Source organism: Protobothrops mucrosquamatus, unplaced genomic scaffold, assembly GCF_001527695.2.
Source record: "Protobothrops mucrosquamatus isolate PMUCROS unplaced genomic scaffold, P.Mucros_1.0 scaffold1339, whole genome shotgun sequence".
Taxonomy (NCBI): domain Eukaryota; kingdom Metazoa; phylum Chordata; class Lepidosauria; order Squamata; family Viperidae; genus Protobothrops; species Protobothrops mucrosquamatus.
The window spans coordinates 265674-283545 of record NW_015387536.1 but is presented as its reverse complement, the minus strand read 5'-3'; the positions used below and the strand labels follow the sequence as shown (position 1 = coordinate 283545).

At 46.8% G+C, this 17872-nt stretch overlaps 2 protein-coding genes across 2 annotated transcripts; one reads left to right on the top strand and one right to left on the bottom strand.

Moving 5' to 3' along the window:
* The first annotated feature begins 9472 nt into the window (after window positions 1-9472).
* Window positions 9473-12435, top strand: LOC107292419 (microtubule-associated proteins 1A/1B light chain 3C-like). Its single transcript, XM_029285145.1, has 4 exons — window positions 9473-9512; window positions 10553-10668; window positions 10926-11032; window positions 12256-12435. The coding sequence occupies exons 1-4, from the start codon at window positions 9473-9475 to the stop codon at window positions 12416-12418; spliced, it is 426 nt and encodes a 141-aa protein (XP_029140978.1). The 3' UTR covers window positions 12419-12435.
* Window positions 12436-15724: 3289 nt separating this feature from the next.
* ZBTB3 (zinc finger and BTB domain containing 3) lies at window positions 15725-17176 on the bottom strand. The gene has a single exon (XM_015821503.1). It carries the CDS (start codon window positions 17145-17147, stop codon window positions 15810-15812), a length of 1338 nt encoding a protein of 445 aa, XP_015676989.1. The 5' UTR covers window positions 17148-17176; the 3' UTR covers window positions 15725-15809.
* Window positions 17177-17872: the final 696 nt, after the last annotated feature.

Sequence of the window (17872 nt, the reverse complement as noted above, 5' to 3'; positions counted from 1 at the left end):
TTTAGAATGGGTAGATGGGCGAAGTTCATGAGGAGAATAGTATAAATTCCATTTGAGGAGAATAGTATAAATTCCATTTATTTTCGTTGCTATTGTCAGGACCTCAAAACAAGCGAGACTGAATCGTTTATAGGACATCCTGTTTCTCACAAGAGAGATCTAAGCCGGGAGACACAGCTCAAGTCCTATCTATAGCAAGATATATTAGGGGTAATCCTTGACTTTTGGTCAAAATTGGGACTGGAACATCTGCCATTAAGCAATGAGGTTATTAGGTGAATAAGAACCCGCCCAATTTTACAATCTTTTTGGCCCTAGTTGTTTGGCAAATCAGTGAAGTTGTTAAGTGACGCACATGAGTATTAAATGATTCTTGAGGATTCTTGTTTTTTTCTCAAAAGCTGGCTGGGAAAGTCACAAATGGCAATCATATGCGCCCGGGACATGGCAACCATCATAAACACCTGCCATGCCAAGGACCTGAATTTGGGTCATGTGACTCTGGGGATCTGCAATGGTCATAAGTGTGAGGACCAGTCATAAGTGTGAGGACCAGTCATAAATCACTACTAGAGTACATGTACTGTTTTTTCTGTTTTTTCTTTTTCTTCCTCCCTTTTCCTTTCCACCCTTTTCTTTCTTTTCCTTCCTTCCTTTTTTTCCTTCTCTATCCTTCCTTTTCCTTTTTCCTGCCTTTCTTCCTTACTTTTTTCCTTCTCCATATCTTTTTTCTTTTCTCTCTCTCTCTCTCTCTCTCTCTCTCTCTCTCTCTCTTTCTTTCTTTCTTCAATTTATATTACCTGCCCATCTCGCAAAACAAGTGACTCACATCAGTCTTCCTGGTTAATCGCTAATGTTGGATGTGAAACAAATCAACAAGCGAAGTAAGCAAAACATAATCAACCCGATAGTATTTTCTAAGCCTAGCAACTTTTCTAGATGTCTCGAGCAAAACACATTCCATCATTTCACGTGGTATGATCCAAACACTTCCTCATGCCAAGCAACGTTTTCAGTTTAGGACACTCAGCAAACCAGTTTTACAGCCACCCACTTCGTTTCCTCTTTGAGTGCCTACCTGAACTGGATCAATAGACACTGTCTTGTAGAGTTACAGGGAAGGAAGGCTGAGATAGGAGAAGTTGCCCGAAAGAGAGGGAAAAAAGTACCTTAAAAACCCAAGACACATCACCGTTGAAAGGTGGATTTATGTCAAAATGCCCTCGGGGAAAATCCAAGCAAGAAAGGAGAATCTGGGTTTTAATTTTGCATCTGACCAACTTTAAACACACACACACACACACATACCTGAAAGTATCTTTAGAAAATATTAACTGTCAAGGTGGGCAGGAAGTCAAAATGGAGGAGAGAAGCTTTCTGACCACAGGAAAAAAAAATAGATTTACTGGCTATTTAATGAGGCCTCCAAGCCAGAGGCAACATAACTACCTTGCAAATAATTAATCCACACCTTGAACCAACAGAAACCCGGCCAGTCCAAAAGTGTCAAAGATTAGGGTTTATAATGAAGCTATGTTATAAAGATATCCTGAAGTGGCTTCCAATTTTCTTTATGGCAGTTATAAATACTTTGATATTCTCCCTTCTCTCTCTCTCCACCTTGGCAGCTGGGAGATGGTGGACTTCAACTCCCAGAATCCTCCTGGCAGGGGAATTCTGGGAGTTGACGTCCACATACCTTAAAATTGCCAAATTGCCTCTCTGAAACGACTATATAAAAAAAAACCAGCCATCCATACATTTTTTCAAATTGTCTATCCGTTAATCCCAGCCAGAAGAGTTCTGCCTTCAATGGAGTATTTAAAATTCTTGGCATCAGTCTGCAGATTTGAACCCAACACCTTCGACTTTGAGGGGTCCTTGCTGCTGTGTGAGCTTGGTTCTAATTACCCAATTAGACAGCGTGATCAGGGCTAGAAGGGAGTGAGTTTGCAGAGAGGAGAAGGAGGACGACGACTGTGGGGTCCTTGGTGCTCTCTGAGCTTGGTGGTTTTCTTACAGATGTTTCATGACCCAACTAGGTAACATCATCAGTGCTAGAATGGAAGAGGAGGAGGAGGAGGAGGAAGAGGAAGAGGAGAAGAGGAGGAGGAAGACAACTGTGGGACCCTTGGTGCTCTGAGCTTGATTTCCTTGGAGACGTCCCACGACCCAACTATGTAACATCATCAGTGCTAGAAGGGAGGAGGAGGAGGAGGAGGACAACGACTGTGGGGTCCTTGGTGCTCTCTGAGCTTGGTGGTTTTCTTGCAGACGTTTCATGACCCAACTAGGTAACATCATCAGTGCTAGAAGGAAATGGGGACGATGGAGAAGGAGGAGGACGACGACTGTGGGGTGCTTGTGAGTGTAGTTGTTTTCTTGTAGATGTTTCTTGACCCAATTAGGTAATATCAGCGCTAAACAAAAATGGGGTTTGTGGGGGGGAGGAGGAGGAGGAGGAGGAGGAGGAGGAGGAGGAGGAGGAAGACTATGGGGTCCTTGATGTTCTCTGAGCTGGGTGGTTTTCTTGCAGACATTTCATGACCCAGCTAGGTATCATCAATGCTAGAAGGGGCATTTGCAGCAAAACCCTTGCAGCACTGGTGATGTTACCTAGTTGGGTCATGAAACGTCTGCAAGAAAACCACCCAGCTAAGAGAGCAACAAGGAGCCCTCATCTCAACCCCGAGCTAACAGATATTCTCCTTTATTGGGGCTTTCTAGCTTTTTTACACATCTGCCAAACACAACAGAAGGACCGTGACTCTTTGATTGTGCTTTCCTGACATTGAACCGAAACTGAGGGGGAGAAAAAAAAAATCCGCCTTCATGCAGGCAAAATTTGAAAACCACAGGAATGCCGAGCGCTAAAGCTGAGCAAAGAGAAAATATTTATTTGTTTTACAAAAATGTAAGCGTGTCAACCTTAAGCCTCCGGTCGAGAGGTAGCCGGTGCCAAGAGGAAGCCACCGCCGACGCAAACAGCAGGTGCATTGTGTTGGTGAGTGCACCACCTCCCACCCCAGTTCAAAAGCAAAATGGACGTTCCACGATGAAGGATTTTATTTATTTATTTAGTTGGTCAATAGCCAGCAACATGAAATAATAAAAAGGAGAATAAAAGATAAGAAATACAGGAAGGAAGGAAGGAAGGAAGGAAGGAAGGAAGGAAGGAAGGAAGGAAGGAAGGAAGGAGAGGAAGGAAGGAAGGAGAGGGAGGAAAGGAAAGAAGTGGGAAGGAGAGAGGAAGGAAAATGAGAGGGAAGGAAGGAAGGAAGGGAAAAATGAATAGCAGAATAGCAGAGTTGGAAGGGACCTTGGAAGTCATAATAATAATAATAATAATAATAATAATAATAATAATAATAATAATAATAATAATAAGAAGAAGAAGAAGAAGAAGAAGAAGTAGTAGTAGTAGTAGTAGTAGTAGTAGTAGTAGTAGTAGTTGGAAGGGATCTTGGAGGTCATCTAGTCCAACCCCCTGCTCAAGCAGGAAACCATGTACCATTTTCAGACAAATGGCTGTCCAATCTCTTCTTGAAAATCTCCAAGAGTCGGAGCACCCAAAGCCTATGGAGGCAAGTCATTCCACTAATTGCTCTAATTAAGATAAGTAAGGTGGCAATTGCAATCACTCATGACCATAAAAAGAGACTCACACACACACACACACACACACACACACAAACACACACACACACAGGTTTTCAAGCATGTAGGATCAAATTAAATGCTTGAGCAGCCTGAGCTGAGCAGCTAAGCCGAAAGAAAACAATCCGTGTCAGGCCGAGAGAGCTTTGCAAGCTACAACAGCTAGCTCGCCTTTTAAAGCATATATTTTTTAATGACACTAAAATCTAAAATTTTCCCCCCTGCTCATCTATTTTGTCTAATTTATACCAGCCCAACCTTGACTCTAAAAATCCAAGGAGACTGTTGGAGAGGAATGAAGGAGAGTTTCCACTTCAAAGGGCCGAAAACCAGCAAATTTTATTTTGCAAGTAAAATTTTTAAGAAGGGATTGGAACGTCGATTGTCTGGAATGGGGTAGGGTCTCCCGCTTGAGCAGGGGGTTGGACTAGAAGACCTCTAAGGTCCCTTCCAACTGTTATTCTGTTTTCCTTCCTTCCTTCCTCCCTCCCACCCATCCATCACTGGTGGTTTTTAAGAAGTGTGTAAAATGGCATAGGGTCTCCCACTTCAGCAAGGGGATGGACTAGAAGATCTCCAAGGTCCCTTCCAACTGTTATTCTGCTACTCTTTTTTCCCTCCTTCCTTCCCTCAATCCTTTTTTCCTTCCTTCTTCTCTCCCTTCCTTTCCTTCCTTCCACCCTCCCTCCCTCCCTTCCTGTGTTTGTTATCTTTTATTCTCCTTTTCATTATTTCATGTTGCTGGCCATTGACCCAGTAAATAAACAAATAAAATCCTTCATCCTAGAACATCCTTTTTTTTTTTTTTAAAGCGGGGAGACCTTTGAAACCTGAGTTAATTAAGGATTAAAATGAATCCTCGCAGACCCTTTTGGTAAACACATTAGGTCACAATAGCTGCAGGATCCTTCCTGGGCAATCTCGGAACACAGCCCAGGTGTAAAGGTTCAGCACACACAACGGTTCCCCACTTTTTTTTTGCTGCCTGTTCACACCCAATGCTTCACGTAACCCCTTTTTGCACCCCAGTCAAGCAAGCTAAATTTCTGCACCAAAGGGTCAGGAAGGAAAACCCAATTCCCCCCAAATCACGGTGAAAACCTGGATTTTAATCTCCGTTTCTGGTTGTGAGTTCAGACAAGGAAGCATGGGTTTCTGGAGAAGGTTAAAACAGTGGAAGTGTTCCCATATGTTTGCTGTCAACATTGTGCACTCGGAGTCCTAGTGGGATGTGGCTGTGATTCGCACACATCCCCCTCTTTCCAACCCACCCCTCACCAGCTTCCCCGCCCCTTTTCAAGGCTTATCTTTCCTATTAATTGCCCATCTGCCACGTTGCCCAAGTTTGTTTGTTTCTCCCACTTTTATAGACCGCCTGTTCCCGTCTTCCTGGTTCCTAGTAGTTCAGCCTTAAATCCAGTCCTTCCATATTTGGGAAGGAGGTGTGAATTCCTATTTTTCTGTCTTCATCCTGATCCATGCTGAAGCCCCCCACCACCAAATTTTCATTTTTTCCCCTCCCACTCCGGATCCTAATCTTCCCCACACCTGTCTTTTACAACCTGCCTTGATTGCCAATTTATAATCTGACTTTCCAAGGTTCCAGAGGCAGCCTTGAACCGGGGAAAAACCCGCCTATGCTCTGTTCCCGTCTACAGGAAATCCTTGACTTATGACGGTTGAGGCCAAAATTTCCATTGCTAAGCGAGACGGCGGTTAAGTAAGTTTTGCCCCAATCAGTAAGGGATTCGCTGCAGTTGTTTAAATTAGCAACACGGTTGTGAAACGAATCTGACTTCCCCATTGAATTTGGTTGTCAGAAGGTCTCAAAAGAGGATCACGACGGTTATAAATATGAGTCAGTTGATAAGTGTCTGAATTGTGATTAGGTGACCATGGGGACGCTGAAACGGTCATAAATGTGAAAAATATTCGTAAGTCACTTTTTTCAGTGTTGTTGTAATTTTGAATGGTCACTAAATGAACTGAAAGCTCAAATTTTACCTGTATGGCCAACTAAATTTGTTAATCCCTGGATTTCTTTCTTTCTTTCTTTCTTTCTTTCTTTCTTTCTTTCTTTCTTTCTTTCTTTCTTGCTTTCTTTCGTCATGGTTCCAATTAGGATTGGATTAGGATTTAATGTTCTTGTTTTGACACTTTTTCTTTCTTTCTTTCTTTCTCTTTCTTTCTTTTTCTTTCTTTTTTTCTTTCTCTTTTCTTTCTTTCTTTCTTTCTTTCTTTTTCCCTTTCTTTTCCTTTTCCTTTTTTTCTCCTTGAAAACATTCCACTTCTTATCCAAGACACTAGATGATTTGAGACTCTCCACAGACATAAATTTGCTGTTGGGCAATTTTCCGTCTTATGTGTATGGTTTAATAGCCAAGGAATCGAATAATACAAACATTAAAAACATGCATGATTTTGCTTGAGCATGGAAAGGTGTACAGAAGACACTAGCCAGAGATTAACTCCTAATTTCTTTTTTGAAATATCCGTAAGTAAATAAAATGTCTGTTTCTGGGTTTGTTTGTTTTTCCAGATTCTCCATTATAGCCTCATTTCCTGGTGGTCTTCCATCCGAGTGTTCACCAGACTCCGTTTCCCTTCTCAGACACGGAACAATTTTTTTCTCTGATTAAAGTAAAACCTACCCAACATTTGTACGTTAGCTCTATTTTTCTGTAGTTTCACAATTTGACTGGACATCCAGACCAGGTGAGGACTATATACCACCCCAATCGTTTCCATCATCTAAGTCTCCCGGGGGTGTGACCAGGCTGGAAAAGCAGCTGAATATTTCTAACTAAACTAAGCCTTTAATTGCAATAAATCCTGATTTCTCTCCCCCCCCCCTTCCTTCTACTCACGTGCAGCCAATTTTAGCTTACAAGCAGTTTCAGGGGTTTTTTTTTAAAAAAAAGATTTTTCATTTAAAATTCCCTGCAGAGATTTGCTATCAACTCCAGGTAAAATTAAAACCGCGGTGGTTTGATGACGTATTGAATTTTTTTTTTTCTTTTGTTTTTCTCTTTGCTCTTGATTTAGGGTTAGGGTTAACTTAGAACCAAATCCAAGCCAATAGAGTTAAATGTCTCACAGAATAATCGGTAATTCCCCCCCCCCACACGTTCTACAGGAATATAATTCAGCTATATAATATAATTCTGGTTTAGGGAAGGAGGCAAAGCCAAAGAAATCCTTCCTTTAAGCTCAGCTTTTTGAAATTTAGGAGCGGAACAGTCGGGAAATATTTTAAATAGCAATCGGGATCAAGCTGAAAAGATGCTAGCCCCTCTCTCCATTTTTCCCCCTCTTCAAATCTGCAAATCCCAAACATGGATACTGGCCACATGGCAGAGGGGACACCCCCCCCCTCAAACAACAAAAGCCACTCGCCTCGCTGCTGAAAGGATGGGAGTTGTAGTTAATGCTTTTAGAGCACCCCAACAGAGCACCTTCCTTCCCCCAGATTTCCACTAGATCAGACCGAGAGACCAATTTGCTTCAGGTCTCTCAGCAACTTCTGGGTTCCAAGAGATCCTTAAGGGTGGATCCTTCCATTCACAGGGCCAAACATTCAGAGAAGCTTGCAATCAAGGGGGGGGGGGAACCCCTATAAATCTCTTATTGCACAGGTGATCGACCCTTTCATAGGCAGCTGGATTCCTCAAGAGTCAGGGCTCCAGGGATGGTGGTGGCAGATCCAGAGAAGCAGAAGCAATGGGGAAATCCAGATTTCAAAGCAGCTGCTTCTTCCCTGCCAGCCAGACCCACTGGCTCCCACCCGTGGGCTCACCTGCTTACCTGCGAATGGCAGATTATTATTTTTTTATTTGATTTGATTTGATTGTTGGTCTGGCACAGTTGACTTAAGGTTTGTAAGTGGCTTTCCAAAGAAACCCACCCATTCCAGCCAGGTTTACTCACAGGGGGAAGGGGACGGGGAAGGAAGGAGAAGCTAGGGCTGGAACCGCAGCCTGCCCCCCCCTCTCGGCCACCCACCCACCCAGCCCCCCCCCCAAAAAATGTAACCCCTCTCTCACCGAGGGCGGCTCCGACCCAGCCAGGGCGCTTTCCACGTTGGCTTTCTGCATTTCGCGCAAGAGATCCAGTTCCCAAAGACCGGCCAGGCTGGCTTGGAGACGCTCACCGATGCGCAGTCGCTCGTGGCCGGACCAGAGCGAGGGGGGCACGGCCCGGCGGCTGGCCATGGGGACCCCAGGACGGGGCGCAAGAGACCCCAAGATCGTGCGCCTTTGGAGAGGTGGCTGGCTGGCTGGCTGGCTGGCTGGGGAGGTGCCCAGGTGCCCGGAGCTGGGGAGCAGCAGGTGGGGAAGGCAGGTGTGTGTGGGGGGGTTAAGCCCCAAGGGGGGGGTCCAGGAGAGGGGCAGAGGGGCCCAGATGGGGGGGTTTACGAGGTTGCTTCGTCCCCAGCCAGGAGAACTTCAGCCGCGCCGAAGCTCCAGGGCGCAGCGGAGCGCAGTTCAGACAAAGGAGAAAGGTTTGAACGCGTCACGTGCACACAGGGCTCTTCCCCTCCCTTTTGGGGGGGGCCCCGCCCCTTCCCCTCCCACCCGCGTCGCCGGCTCCTGATTGGCCCAACCCACCGGGAGATATTCTCCCCCCCCCCGCACAAAGCCCAACCAAAGGAGGGGGGGAAAAAACTTTGCAAAAAGTTGCGCGCTCCGCAAGGAAGGCGGGCGCCAGGTAACTCAACCAGGGTGGCAACCTACGTTTATGACTGTATTATTATTATTATTATTATTATTATTATTATTATTATTATTATTATTATTATAAAAAAACACAAGAGAGAGGGTTGGTTTTTTTTTTTAAGTTTTAAGCACCGGGAAACCAACAGAGGTTGCCCTAGCCTAGCCAATAGGATGGACCAACAGGTGTATTTCTTTTTTTTTTAAAGGATACATTAGTGATAGGGTTTAGTGATAGACGCCAGCACAGAGACACGCGTTCGCCCGAAATTAAGGCTTATTACGTTGGAGAGAAGATTAGAAGTCTGATGCCTGATTTATTATCAAAACAAAAACAAGAAACAGGGCAGGAGGAAAAACAGACGGGGTGGGAAGAGGGAGAAAAAAAAGCAGAAACCTGGCAAACAAACAAAAAAGAGAGTGGAAGAGCTGCGCGTTAAATGTAGCCAAAGGAGAGATAAATCGAAAATTTCCCCGCCCGGGGGGTGGGGGGACTTACAAATTAAATTATAAGGCCCGTAGAAGCGAGAAAAGGAGAAGGACGGGGAGGAAAGGCAGAAACTGGCGAGATTGGTCTTGCTGCCCCTGTTCACACGACGCGTTTATCACTAGAACGCTTCATCTTGCGCAAAAAAACCCCAAAAACAAAAAAAAGCGCCAGGTTTGCAAAGTCGGTTAGGATTCTCCTTCCCTACAGGGCGGGTGGAAGACCTTTGAAACACCCCCCCACCTCCCAAGCCGCCAACAAATCTCGTCTCTCCCATTCGACACCTAGTGGCGGAGAGTTCCCACGACCCGTGGACCCGCGAAACTCCTACCAGCCTTCCCCAGATTGGGTTAAATTCCAGGGGTGGGTGGGAAAACGCCTCTGGAGCTCCATCCCTGACCTGGATCCACCCTTTTCTCTCTCCCCCACCGCCCCCACCCCGCCGCCCCCGGAAGCAGAAGCGGGCCCGATCCTGAGAGCGGCGTGGGAAAAATGTGCGCACCTTGCGCTATTTAAGGTCCGGGCGGGCGAGTGGCGGCAGAGCCGTCTTGGGATCTCGGCGCGCCCTCCTCCTTCTCGTCTGCCGCTTCCTTTGTCCATTTGGTTTGATCTCCCGATGGCCTCCTTTCCTCCCTTTAAACATCGAAAACCGTTTGGTAAGGGATCCCCGTTTCTCTGCTGCCCCATGTAAACGCTTGCAGTGTTCTCCTCCCCCCCATTGCTACCGCCCCCTGTTGGCCCAAGGAGGCAATTCAACCCCCCCCCCCTTTTTTAGGGTTATCTTCTTCATTATTAGAGCTGTACTGTGGTTAATGAGCAGGTTGCGTTCCCACGATAGGTACGTTTCTCCTGGTTAAGTAAACCCGAGTGGATTCGGTTAATTCAGTTTTCCGGATAGACATAACCTAGGTCGGTGTTTGTGGTCCTAGGACCCTTGGGGGAGTCCCCCAAGACCCCTCTTAGGGGTCTCTGAAATTAAAATTATTTGCTAGCCTACATGGGAAAATACGTTTATTTAAAAAACCCTATCATATAATTGGGAGAAGCCGTAATAGCAGCAGCAAATGCATCCATTTTAATAAATATTAACAAATATCCATACAAACCAAAAATACTTTGGGGTTCTCTGTAATTTTTAAAAGGGGTCCCAAGAGAGAGAGAGAGAAAATTATATCCTAGCATAAAATGTGAATGGTTAGTTTGTGTTCCTACTGTAAAAATGCAGGAAACTCCATTTAGGGGCTCTAACTACCTTTCCAACCTCTCTAGAGAGGGAGGTATTACAGATCCCATCGTTCCCAGCCAACATAACTTTGCTGACTTGGGTTTAAGGCTGCTAAAAGACCAGAAGCCATTCCCCTGCAGACAGACAAACTTTAGATGTTGCCCTAAGCCACAATTAAACCACCTTTGACAGAGATGGTTTGGTTTTAGGAAAGGGTGGTTGACTAGAGTCACCCATTTTGGGGTTGCGTGTGTGAGACAGGCCTAATCCCTAACTAAACAACTCTGTTTTCTAAGTTTTTTTGAGTTGTAAACACAGGTCTTGTGTGCTGCAAAGTCCCCCTTTACGGCTTAGTGGGAAGTGGATTTTGCTGATCGGGATTCCTTTCACAAACCACGGTTAAACTGAGGCTTAGTGTGATGTGTGAACTCGCCGGGGCAGGAAACCCAGTCTCTGAGAATTAAACCTGGGAATGTCCATCCGCAATCCATCGTAATTCTTTCCAATTTTTGAAAAAAAAAATTATTTTAGCTTCCAGGAAGAACGAAGTGGCTGCAATCCGGATCAGATTTCCGTATAAATTGCCGGTAAGTGTGTTGTGAATTTCTTGCACTTTGACCGTTGCACAATGGGAGTGGACTTGGGTCTTTTTTTTCCCCCTTTTTCTTTTGCTTCTGCTGTTTCTTGAGGGGTGAGGAATCCGTTTTAACCTCCCTCTTGCTTTGTATGCATACGTTAAAACACACACGTGTTTGCATGCTGGCACAAATACGCACAAACCCCGGGTTAAAGTGCACACTTATCCTTTCCAGCTTCTCAAAATTCCGCTCTTGGTTAATTGCAGGTGATCCTGGAACGCTATGCGAAGGAGAAAATATTGCCGGCTTTACACAAGGTGAAGTTTCTAGTCCCTCAAGAGTTCACCATGGGCCAGCTTGTAGCCATCATTCGGTGAGCATTTCAAACCGGTGTCAAACTAACTCAAGGATGGGGTGGGAAACTAATTCAAGGATGGGGGGTGGAATTCCATCTCCGACAGGAAAGAAATGGGCCCTTCCAGGATTTTAGTGTTCAACAGACAAAGACGTTTTAAATGGGGTTTAAATGAACCCACAATTAACTAGATTAGCATTTGAAAAACCAAGCCATTAAATCGTGATTACCAAGGAGGTGTTGGAATTCCCCTCCCCCCCACCCAAGAGCAAGCAAAACCACTTTATGAGGGCCATCACCGATGGGATTGAAGTACAAGGTGGCTCTACAGGCAGAATAACCCCATTTTGATTGGGGTTGGTCTAGATGACCTCTAGGTCCCTTTGCAACCTCACGATTCTATGGCAGTCTTTGTGCATCTGCTCCTTGGGCAGGATGAGCAGTTTAAAACAGGACCAGGGAGAGAAAGTTGGAGTGAACATTTTTTTTTCCAATCAAACCGGTTTCCTCGACTATTTTAACCCGATAGGCTGCTTTAAAATAAATCAATCAATAAAAAAGATTTATGGAGAAGCTGCGTGAAAAGCAACCTGTTCCTGCAAGCATTTATCAAGACTGGTTTGATCAGGTTTTTTGTTTTTTTCTGTAGGAGGCCAAAAATTCTATCACGTTTATGCAGAAAAGGGCCAAAATACATAAATTAGGATGATGTTATGAAAACTGGGAAATGGCTCAGCTCCAGCACCCCAAATAAAGCAAAATCTTGGGTTTGCCTAGGCTTACACTGATGCTCTTTGGGCCAATCACCAGGAGACCGTGAGTTCTAGTCCCACCTTAGGCAGGAAAGACTGCTAGGTGACTTTGGGCCAATCGCCAGGAGACGGTGAGTTCTAGTCCTGCCTTAGACATAAAAGCTGGCTGGGTGACTTTGGGCCAATCGCCAGGAGACGGTGAGTTCTAGTCCCACGGTAGATACAAAAGCCGGCTAGGTGACTTTGGACCAATCGCCAGGAGACGGTGAGTTCTAGTCCCGCCTTAGGCCTGAAAGCTGGCTGGGCGACTTTGGGCCAATCGCCAGGCGACGGTGAGTTCTAGTCTCACCTGAGCCCAGCTTGGACAACCCTTGCAACTGCACAATCGCAGGAAACTTTGGAAATTGCAAGCACACCCACACGGGTACACAATCCGCGTCCAGCAGCTTGAGATCTCAAAAATTTGACTTGTCCTTCTTCTCCCCCCAGTAACCGGATGGGCCTGAGGTGCACGCAGGCGTTCTACTTCCTCCTGGACAGTAACCACAGCCTCGTGAACATGTCCGCCACCATGGGCGAGGTCTACACCACGTACAAAGACGAGGACGGCTTCCTTTACATGACGTACGCCTCCCAGGAGATGTTCGGTTGAGGGCCTCCAAGCCCATCAAGTCCTCTTTGAGAAGATGGACAGGGAGGGAGTCTTTCGTTCTCCATCCTGGCCACCCGTTTTATTCCGGTCTTCGGAACGTGTTTCTAAACGTGGAGAACTTCTCGTTTTCCCCGTTGCGCAGAACTGATTTGAGGGAAGATGATTTGGGGTTCCTGAGTTGCAGGAACCACCCGGCGCAATTGTCTTCTGCCCGGTGGTCTTCAAAAGATCCCTCACTAAGAATCTGGCTACTTCATTCACTTCCTCTGCCGGTTTTGGGATAAATGTCTTGTGTTCCAGGTTCTCCTGCACCCTGTTTCAGTTTGGGGGTGAAGGCTGAGCCCTCTCCTATTCCCAATGTCCAATCCCCAAACCTTGTTTTTTTATCCCCCCCCCCAAAAAAACGAAGACAATTTTGGGATCTTTCCAGCTTAGCCACAAAAAGATGGGTGGACTTCAACTCCCAGAATCCTCCTGGCTGGGGAATTCTGGGAATTCAAAGTCCACCCATCTTCAAGGTGGCCAAGCTTAAGAAAGGGTGTTAGGTGGAAAGTCCCAGCATCCCATTCCCTTGGCCGTACCAGCTCAGGCTGCTGGGACTTGTAGTAATTCAGCTCCGCTCAACGGCGGAGGGAACTCGACACTCAAAAGCTGTGTGAACCGGAGGACTAACTCCGGGCACCGCCGAAGGAATCGCACAACCACGCTGGTGTGGGTCAGATCAGCAAAGGCTTTGCCGGGAGGGGAAAAACTGCGTCCATTGCTCACTCATGAATTTAAATGGAAAATGTTTAAAAATTTGCCACGGAAAATGTTTCATTGCTACTCATGAATTTAAATGGAAAATGTTTAAAAATTTGCCAAGGAAAATGTCGGAAATGGCTTCAGTCAAAATCAAAAGTAAACTGCGCGTGGTCAGCCAGCCCCTGGAAAAGGGGCAAAAAAAATAAAATAAAATGTCACAATTCATTTTGAGTATTTCATAGCTTGTTTTTCTCGGCTCGTTCACTTTGAGGAGCATAAAAAAAAGACTTCTTTCTTCTTTTGCTTCTAATTTCGGAGTGAAAGGGGGGAGGAAATTGTTTTTCTTAAGTGTCCTCTAGAACAGTCCTAATAAGGAGACTTCCCCCCCCCCTGCTCCAAATCAAACTCTTAGCTTAAAATTAGGGAGGGGGGAGGCTTCCTTAACTGGGTAAGATGCTAAATCTTGGTTTTGACCTCGGTCTTGCTCAGTGGCTGTGTGTTTTCAGCCAGGTTTCCACAAGCAGAATGAAAATTAGAAATTGGAAGTGCAAGTGGCCGAAGAAGGGAAAAAAGGGAAAGATTTCTGATTCACAAGGATGTCAGCAAAACGGGTACCACGTTGGCTTACAAGGTGAACTTGTTCATAGGGTGAACGTACACAGGTCCCTTGTTTTAAATCTACACCTTTTGACTCAGCCAGTGTGGTGATCGATGCGAGGCTGTCTAAAACCATAATCGCTTCCTCCTTTTTCAAGACTTACCAGGGAAAATTCAGTTTTCAGGCTTTTCAGTGACCCTCACCCGATTCCTATTTCTGAAAAACGGGCTTAATTTCGGCTCCAACAAAGGGCTGAGATTTCTCCCAGGTAGCAGCTCAACAGGTACCGAGGGTTAAAAAAAAAGGGGGGGGGAGGGGGGATATCATTTGGTTAGCCGCCCTTCCTCCCAAGAAAATAGAGGTAGTCCTTGACGTACAACAACGGTTCATTTAGTGACCCTTCAAAGTTGCAATGGCACTAAAAAAAACGGAGTAGGACTGTTTTTTAAGCTTAGGACCATTGCATCCCCATGGTCACACGATAAAACATTTGAACACTTGGCAATGGATTCATATTTATGACAGTTGCAGCGTCCCGGGGTCACACGATCCCCTTTTGTGACCTGACAAGTCCATGGGGAAGCCGGATTCGCTTAACGACCGTGTAACTAATTTAACAAGTGCAGTCGTTCTCTAAACAACTGTGGCAAGAAAGGACGTAAAAAGGGGTGTTATTTGTAGCTTGGGGTTTAAATGAGGGGTCCTTGAGGCTCTCTGAGCTGGGTGATTTTCTTGCAGACGTTTCATGACCCATCTTGGGAACATCATCAGTTCTAGAAGGGAGTGGGGTTCATGAGGAGGAGGACGACGACTGTAGGTTCTTTGGCAGTTACTCTATTGGATGTCCATACACTACTAAAATCTCTTGAGTTTGGTGGTTTTCTTGCAGACATTTCATGACCCAACTAGGGAACATCATCAGTGCTAGGAGGAGGTGGGGTTTGTGGAAAGGAGAAGGAAGAGCAGGAGGAGGACTGTGGTGTCCCTGATGCTCTCTCAGCTTGGTTTTCTTGCAGACGTTTCATGACCCAACTAGGGAACATTACCAGTCTCACACAGCGCAAACTCCACTCTTTCCTAGCACTGATGATGTTCCCTGGTGTGGCTCATGAAACATCTGCAAGAAAATCACCAAACTCAGGGAAGGCCGAGACACCCCCCCCCCCAACATCCTCATACAACTGAAACTAAACACATTTCAATGGGATAAGCGTGCCATTGAAGGCGGACAAAAAAGTCCCCATGCAGCACAAAAATTCAGATGCTTATTTTTTTTCCACGTATCTTTGTTCTTTTTACTGCGGAATATGCATTTTGAGCAAATAAGGCTGCCGCGGAACTACTTACAAAGAGGTTGAGAGTTTCGCAACGGGGCTGATGGCAGTGGTTGCTGCAAAACGGGGAAGAAAAAGAACATCGCTCGGAGGTGGGGAAGGAGAGTTCTAGGGTGCCCCCTCCCCAATTGGAGTGGGTGTAGCTCTCGGACCTGTTCCTTGTCCGCGAGATCGGAACATCCAGGTGTGCCATTGGCCCCACGCTCACTTTAGGCAGCGTTGTGGATTATTCTGTACTTTTCTGGCAATCGGGCTTGCCCAATAACAGATCCTGGTGCCCCCAGGCAAGCAGAGCACCATTCATCTCCCGTTGCCCGCAAATAAAATTCTTTATTGTCACCGGCATGGAGAGAGACACCCCCAAATCAGCAAGGCTGCTCTCTTGGAGAGCTAAAACAAACCCAGAAGACTCGCTATTATCGGCAGTTTGACCCACAAACACACAAACAATCTAAGGATGGTTTACAGTGGTTTCTTTTCAAATCGGACACAGGGAACGGCCGGAGTCGCCTCTGCATTGGTGCAAAAACTCCCCAATAAGGAGAAACTGAACCGTAAATTTTTGCCGCAGTACAAACAGGACAGTTTGGATAAAATGTCAGGCAGAGCAACCTGGCTGAGGAGGAATGGGAAAACTGGACACCAGTTGTGGCTTCTGCCAGGAATGAGATAACCGGAGAATTGGGGTCCTGGTTTGGGGAACCGACCGCGAGTCCTAGGAAGGATTTTCCACGTCGTGTTTGCACCGTTTCACGGCCAGATCCTCGTTGTGAGCCTTCCGGATGTGCCGGTAAAGGTCTCCGGATTGAGTGTAACTCCGCATGCAATAGCGACATTCGTATGGCCGTTCCCGGGTGTGGACGGTCGCGTGGCGCCGGAGCGTGTAGGAGCAGGAAAACGTTTTCCCGCAGGTCTTGCAGGTGGGGACGTCCTCGGTAAAGAGGCTAAAATTGGAGTGGGAATCGTAATCCTGCAAGTATATCTGTTCATGCAACGGAGGAGTTGCCAGGGTGGAAAAAGTCCCGCTTCCAGGCATGTGGATCAGGGGGTACGGCGCATTTTCTTGGGGCAGGAAGCTGCTCTCCGAAGAGACCTCTTCCATCCCTCCAGGCTCTTCAAAAGCATCCGGGTGATGCCCGCAGCCTCCCCCCGAGCCTACCTCCCCACCAGATTTCAGAAAGAGGCTTTCTAGCCTCAGCTCCGAAACAGGAGGGATCTCCAGTTGTTCAACCCCGTCCGGTTCCTCATCAGAAATCACGATAGCTTCCACTTTGACCTTGATGGACTGATTTGTGGACGCCTTGTGCGCAACTCGCTGCTCTCCGTACCTCTCTGGAGGAGGGTCCAAGCCGGATCTCCCCTCGGCTCCTCTGTTTCCGGCAGGGAAGGAGCTGCACAGCAGAGTTTCGGTGGAACTGCTCGGGCTGGAGAGAGAAATGTCCACCATGGGTTGCAGGCGAGGCCGAGCAGATGACGGAGCCTCCATTCCTGGTTGCGTGGTGTCTGCGACGTCTGACCTGGAGGCCGACAATTCCTCCAGAGGCACTTTCTGTCTGGCGTTCCATTCTTCTTTTTTGTTGTTTTTCTCGAGGTCGCAAGAGTGAGGCGGGGGCAAGGACACAGGCTGGTTTTCGGGGGCTGGCAGCAGACCTTCCTCCTCCTTCTTCGTGCTGTCGGCTTCGGCCAAGGCCCGGGCTTGCAGCTTTTTCTTGCACACCTTGACGATGTCGTTCATGTGCAGGTAACTGGCGGCAGCTAAAATGTCTTCCACCGGCATGTCGGCGAAGGAGAGGCTGCCTTTGTACATGAACTCAAGCAGGAGCCCAAAGGCCGGGGCGGTGACAATCTCGCTGTTGATGCAGACCAAGTCTCGCTTATCCAGCCGTTCCTTGTAGAACATCTGGAAAAAGGCACTGCAGGAGGCGAGGACGGCCTGGTGGGCCAGGAACTGGGTGCTGCCCACCAGGACGGTGCAGTCACAAAGGAAACCCTCGTGTTGCTGTTCCCAAAGTTTTCGGAGTAAGTTCTTGCTGTGATCGGGGAATTCCATCATGTTGTCTCTTTCAGGACAACAGGGAGGTTAAAGGCATAGTCCGTCCCCCTGGAAGCCGCCGGCAAGAGAAGGAGAGAAGCAGCGTCATTGTTGGAAAGAAATAATAATTGTAACAACAACAATAATAATAAAGTTGGAAGGACCTTGGAGGTCATCTAGTCCAAACCCTGCTCAGGCAGGAAACCCTATCCCATTTCAGACAAATGGCTGTCCAGTCTCTTCTTAAAAACTTCCAGCGTTGAAGCGTTCACCGCTTCTGGAGGCAGGCTGTTCCACTGGCTAATTGTTCTGTCAGAAAATTGTGTGCCAAAACAACTAGACATGGGGACATTTCCCCCCCTCCGCCCTCCTGCCATCCTTCTGCTGAACACCTAATTCCCACACTGCCTCCTTATGTATACAGGTAGTCCTCAACTTATGACCACAATGGAGCCCAAAATTTCAGTTGCTAAGCGAGGCACTGGTTAAGGAGTTAAGGTCCTCCCTTGCCGCAGCTGTTAAGGAAATCACTGCAGCTGATAAATTAAATTAACCGGGTTGTTAAGTGAAATCTGGATTTCCCCATGGACTTTGCTGGCCAGTTGGTCGATCCCCTGACCTTGGGACACAGCGACGGTCGTAAGTCTGAACCAGTGGCCAAGCCGCTGAATTTTGACCACACGATCGTGGGGATGTTGCAAAAGTCATTAATTGTGAAAAACGGCCAGAGCTCTCTCTTTTTTGGT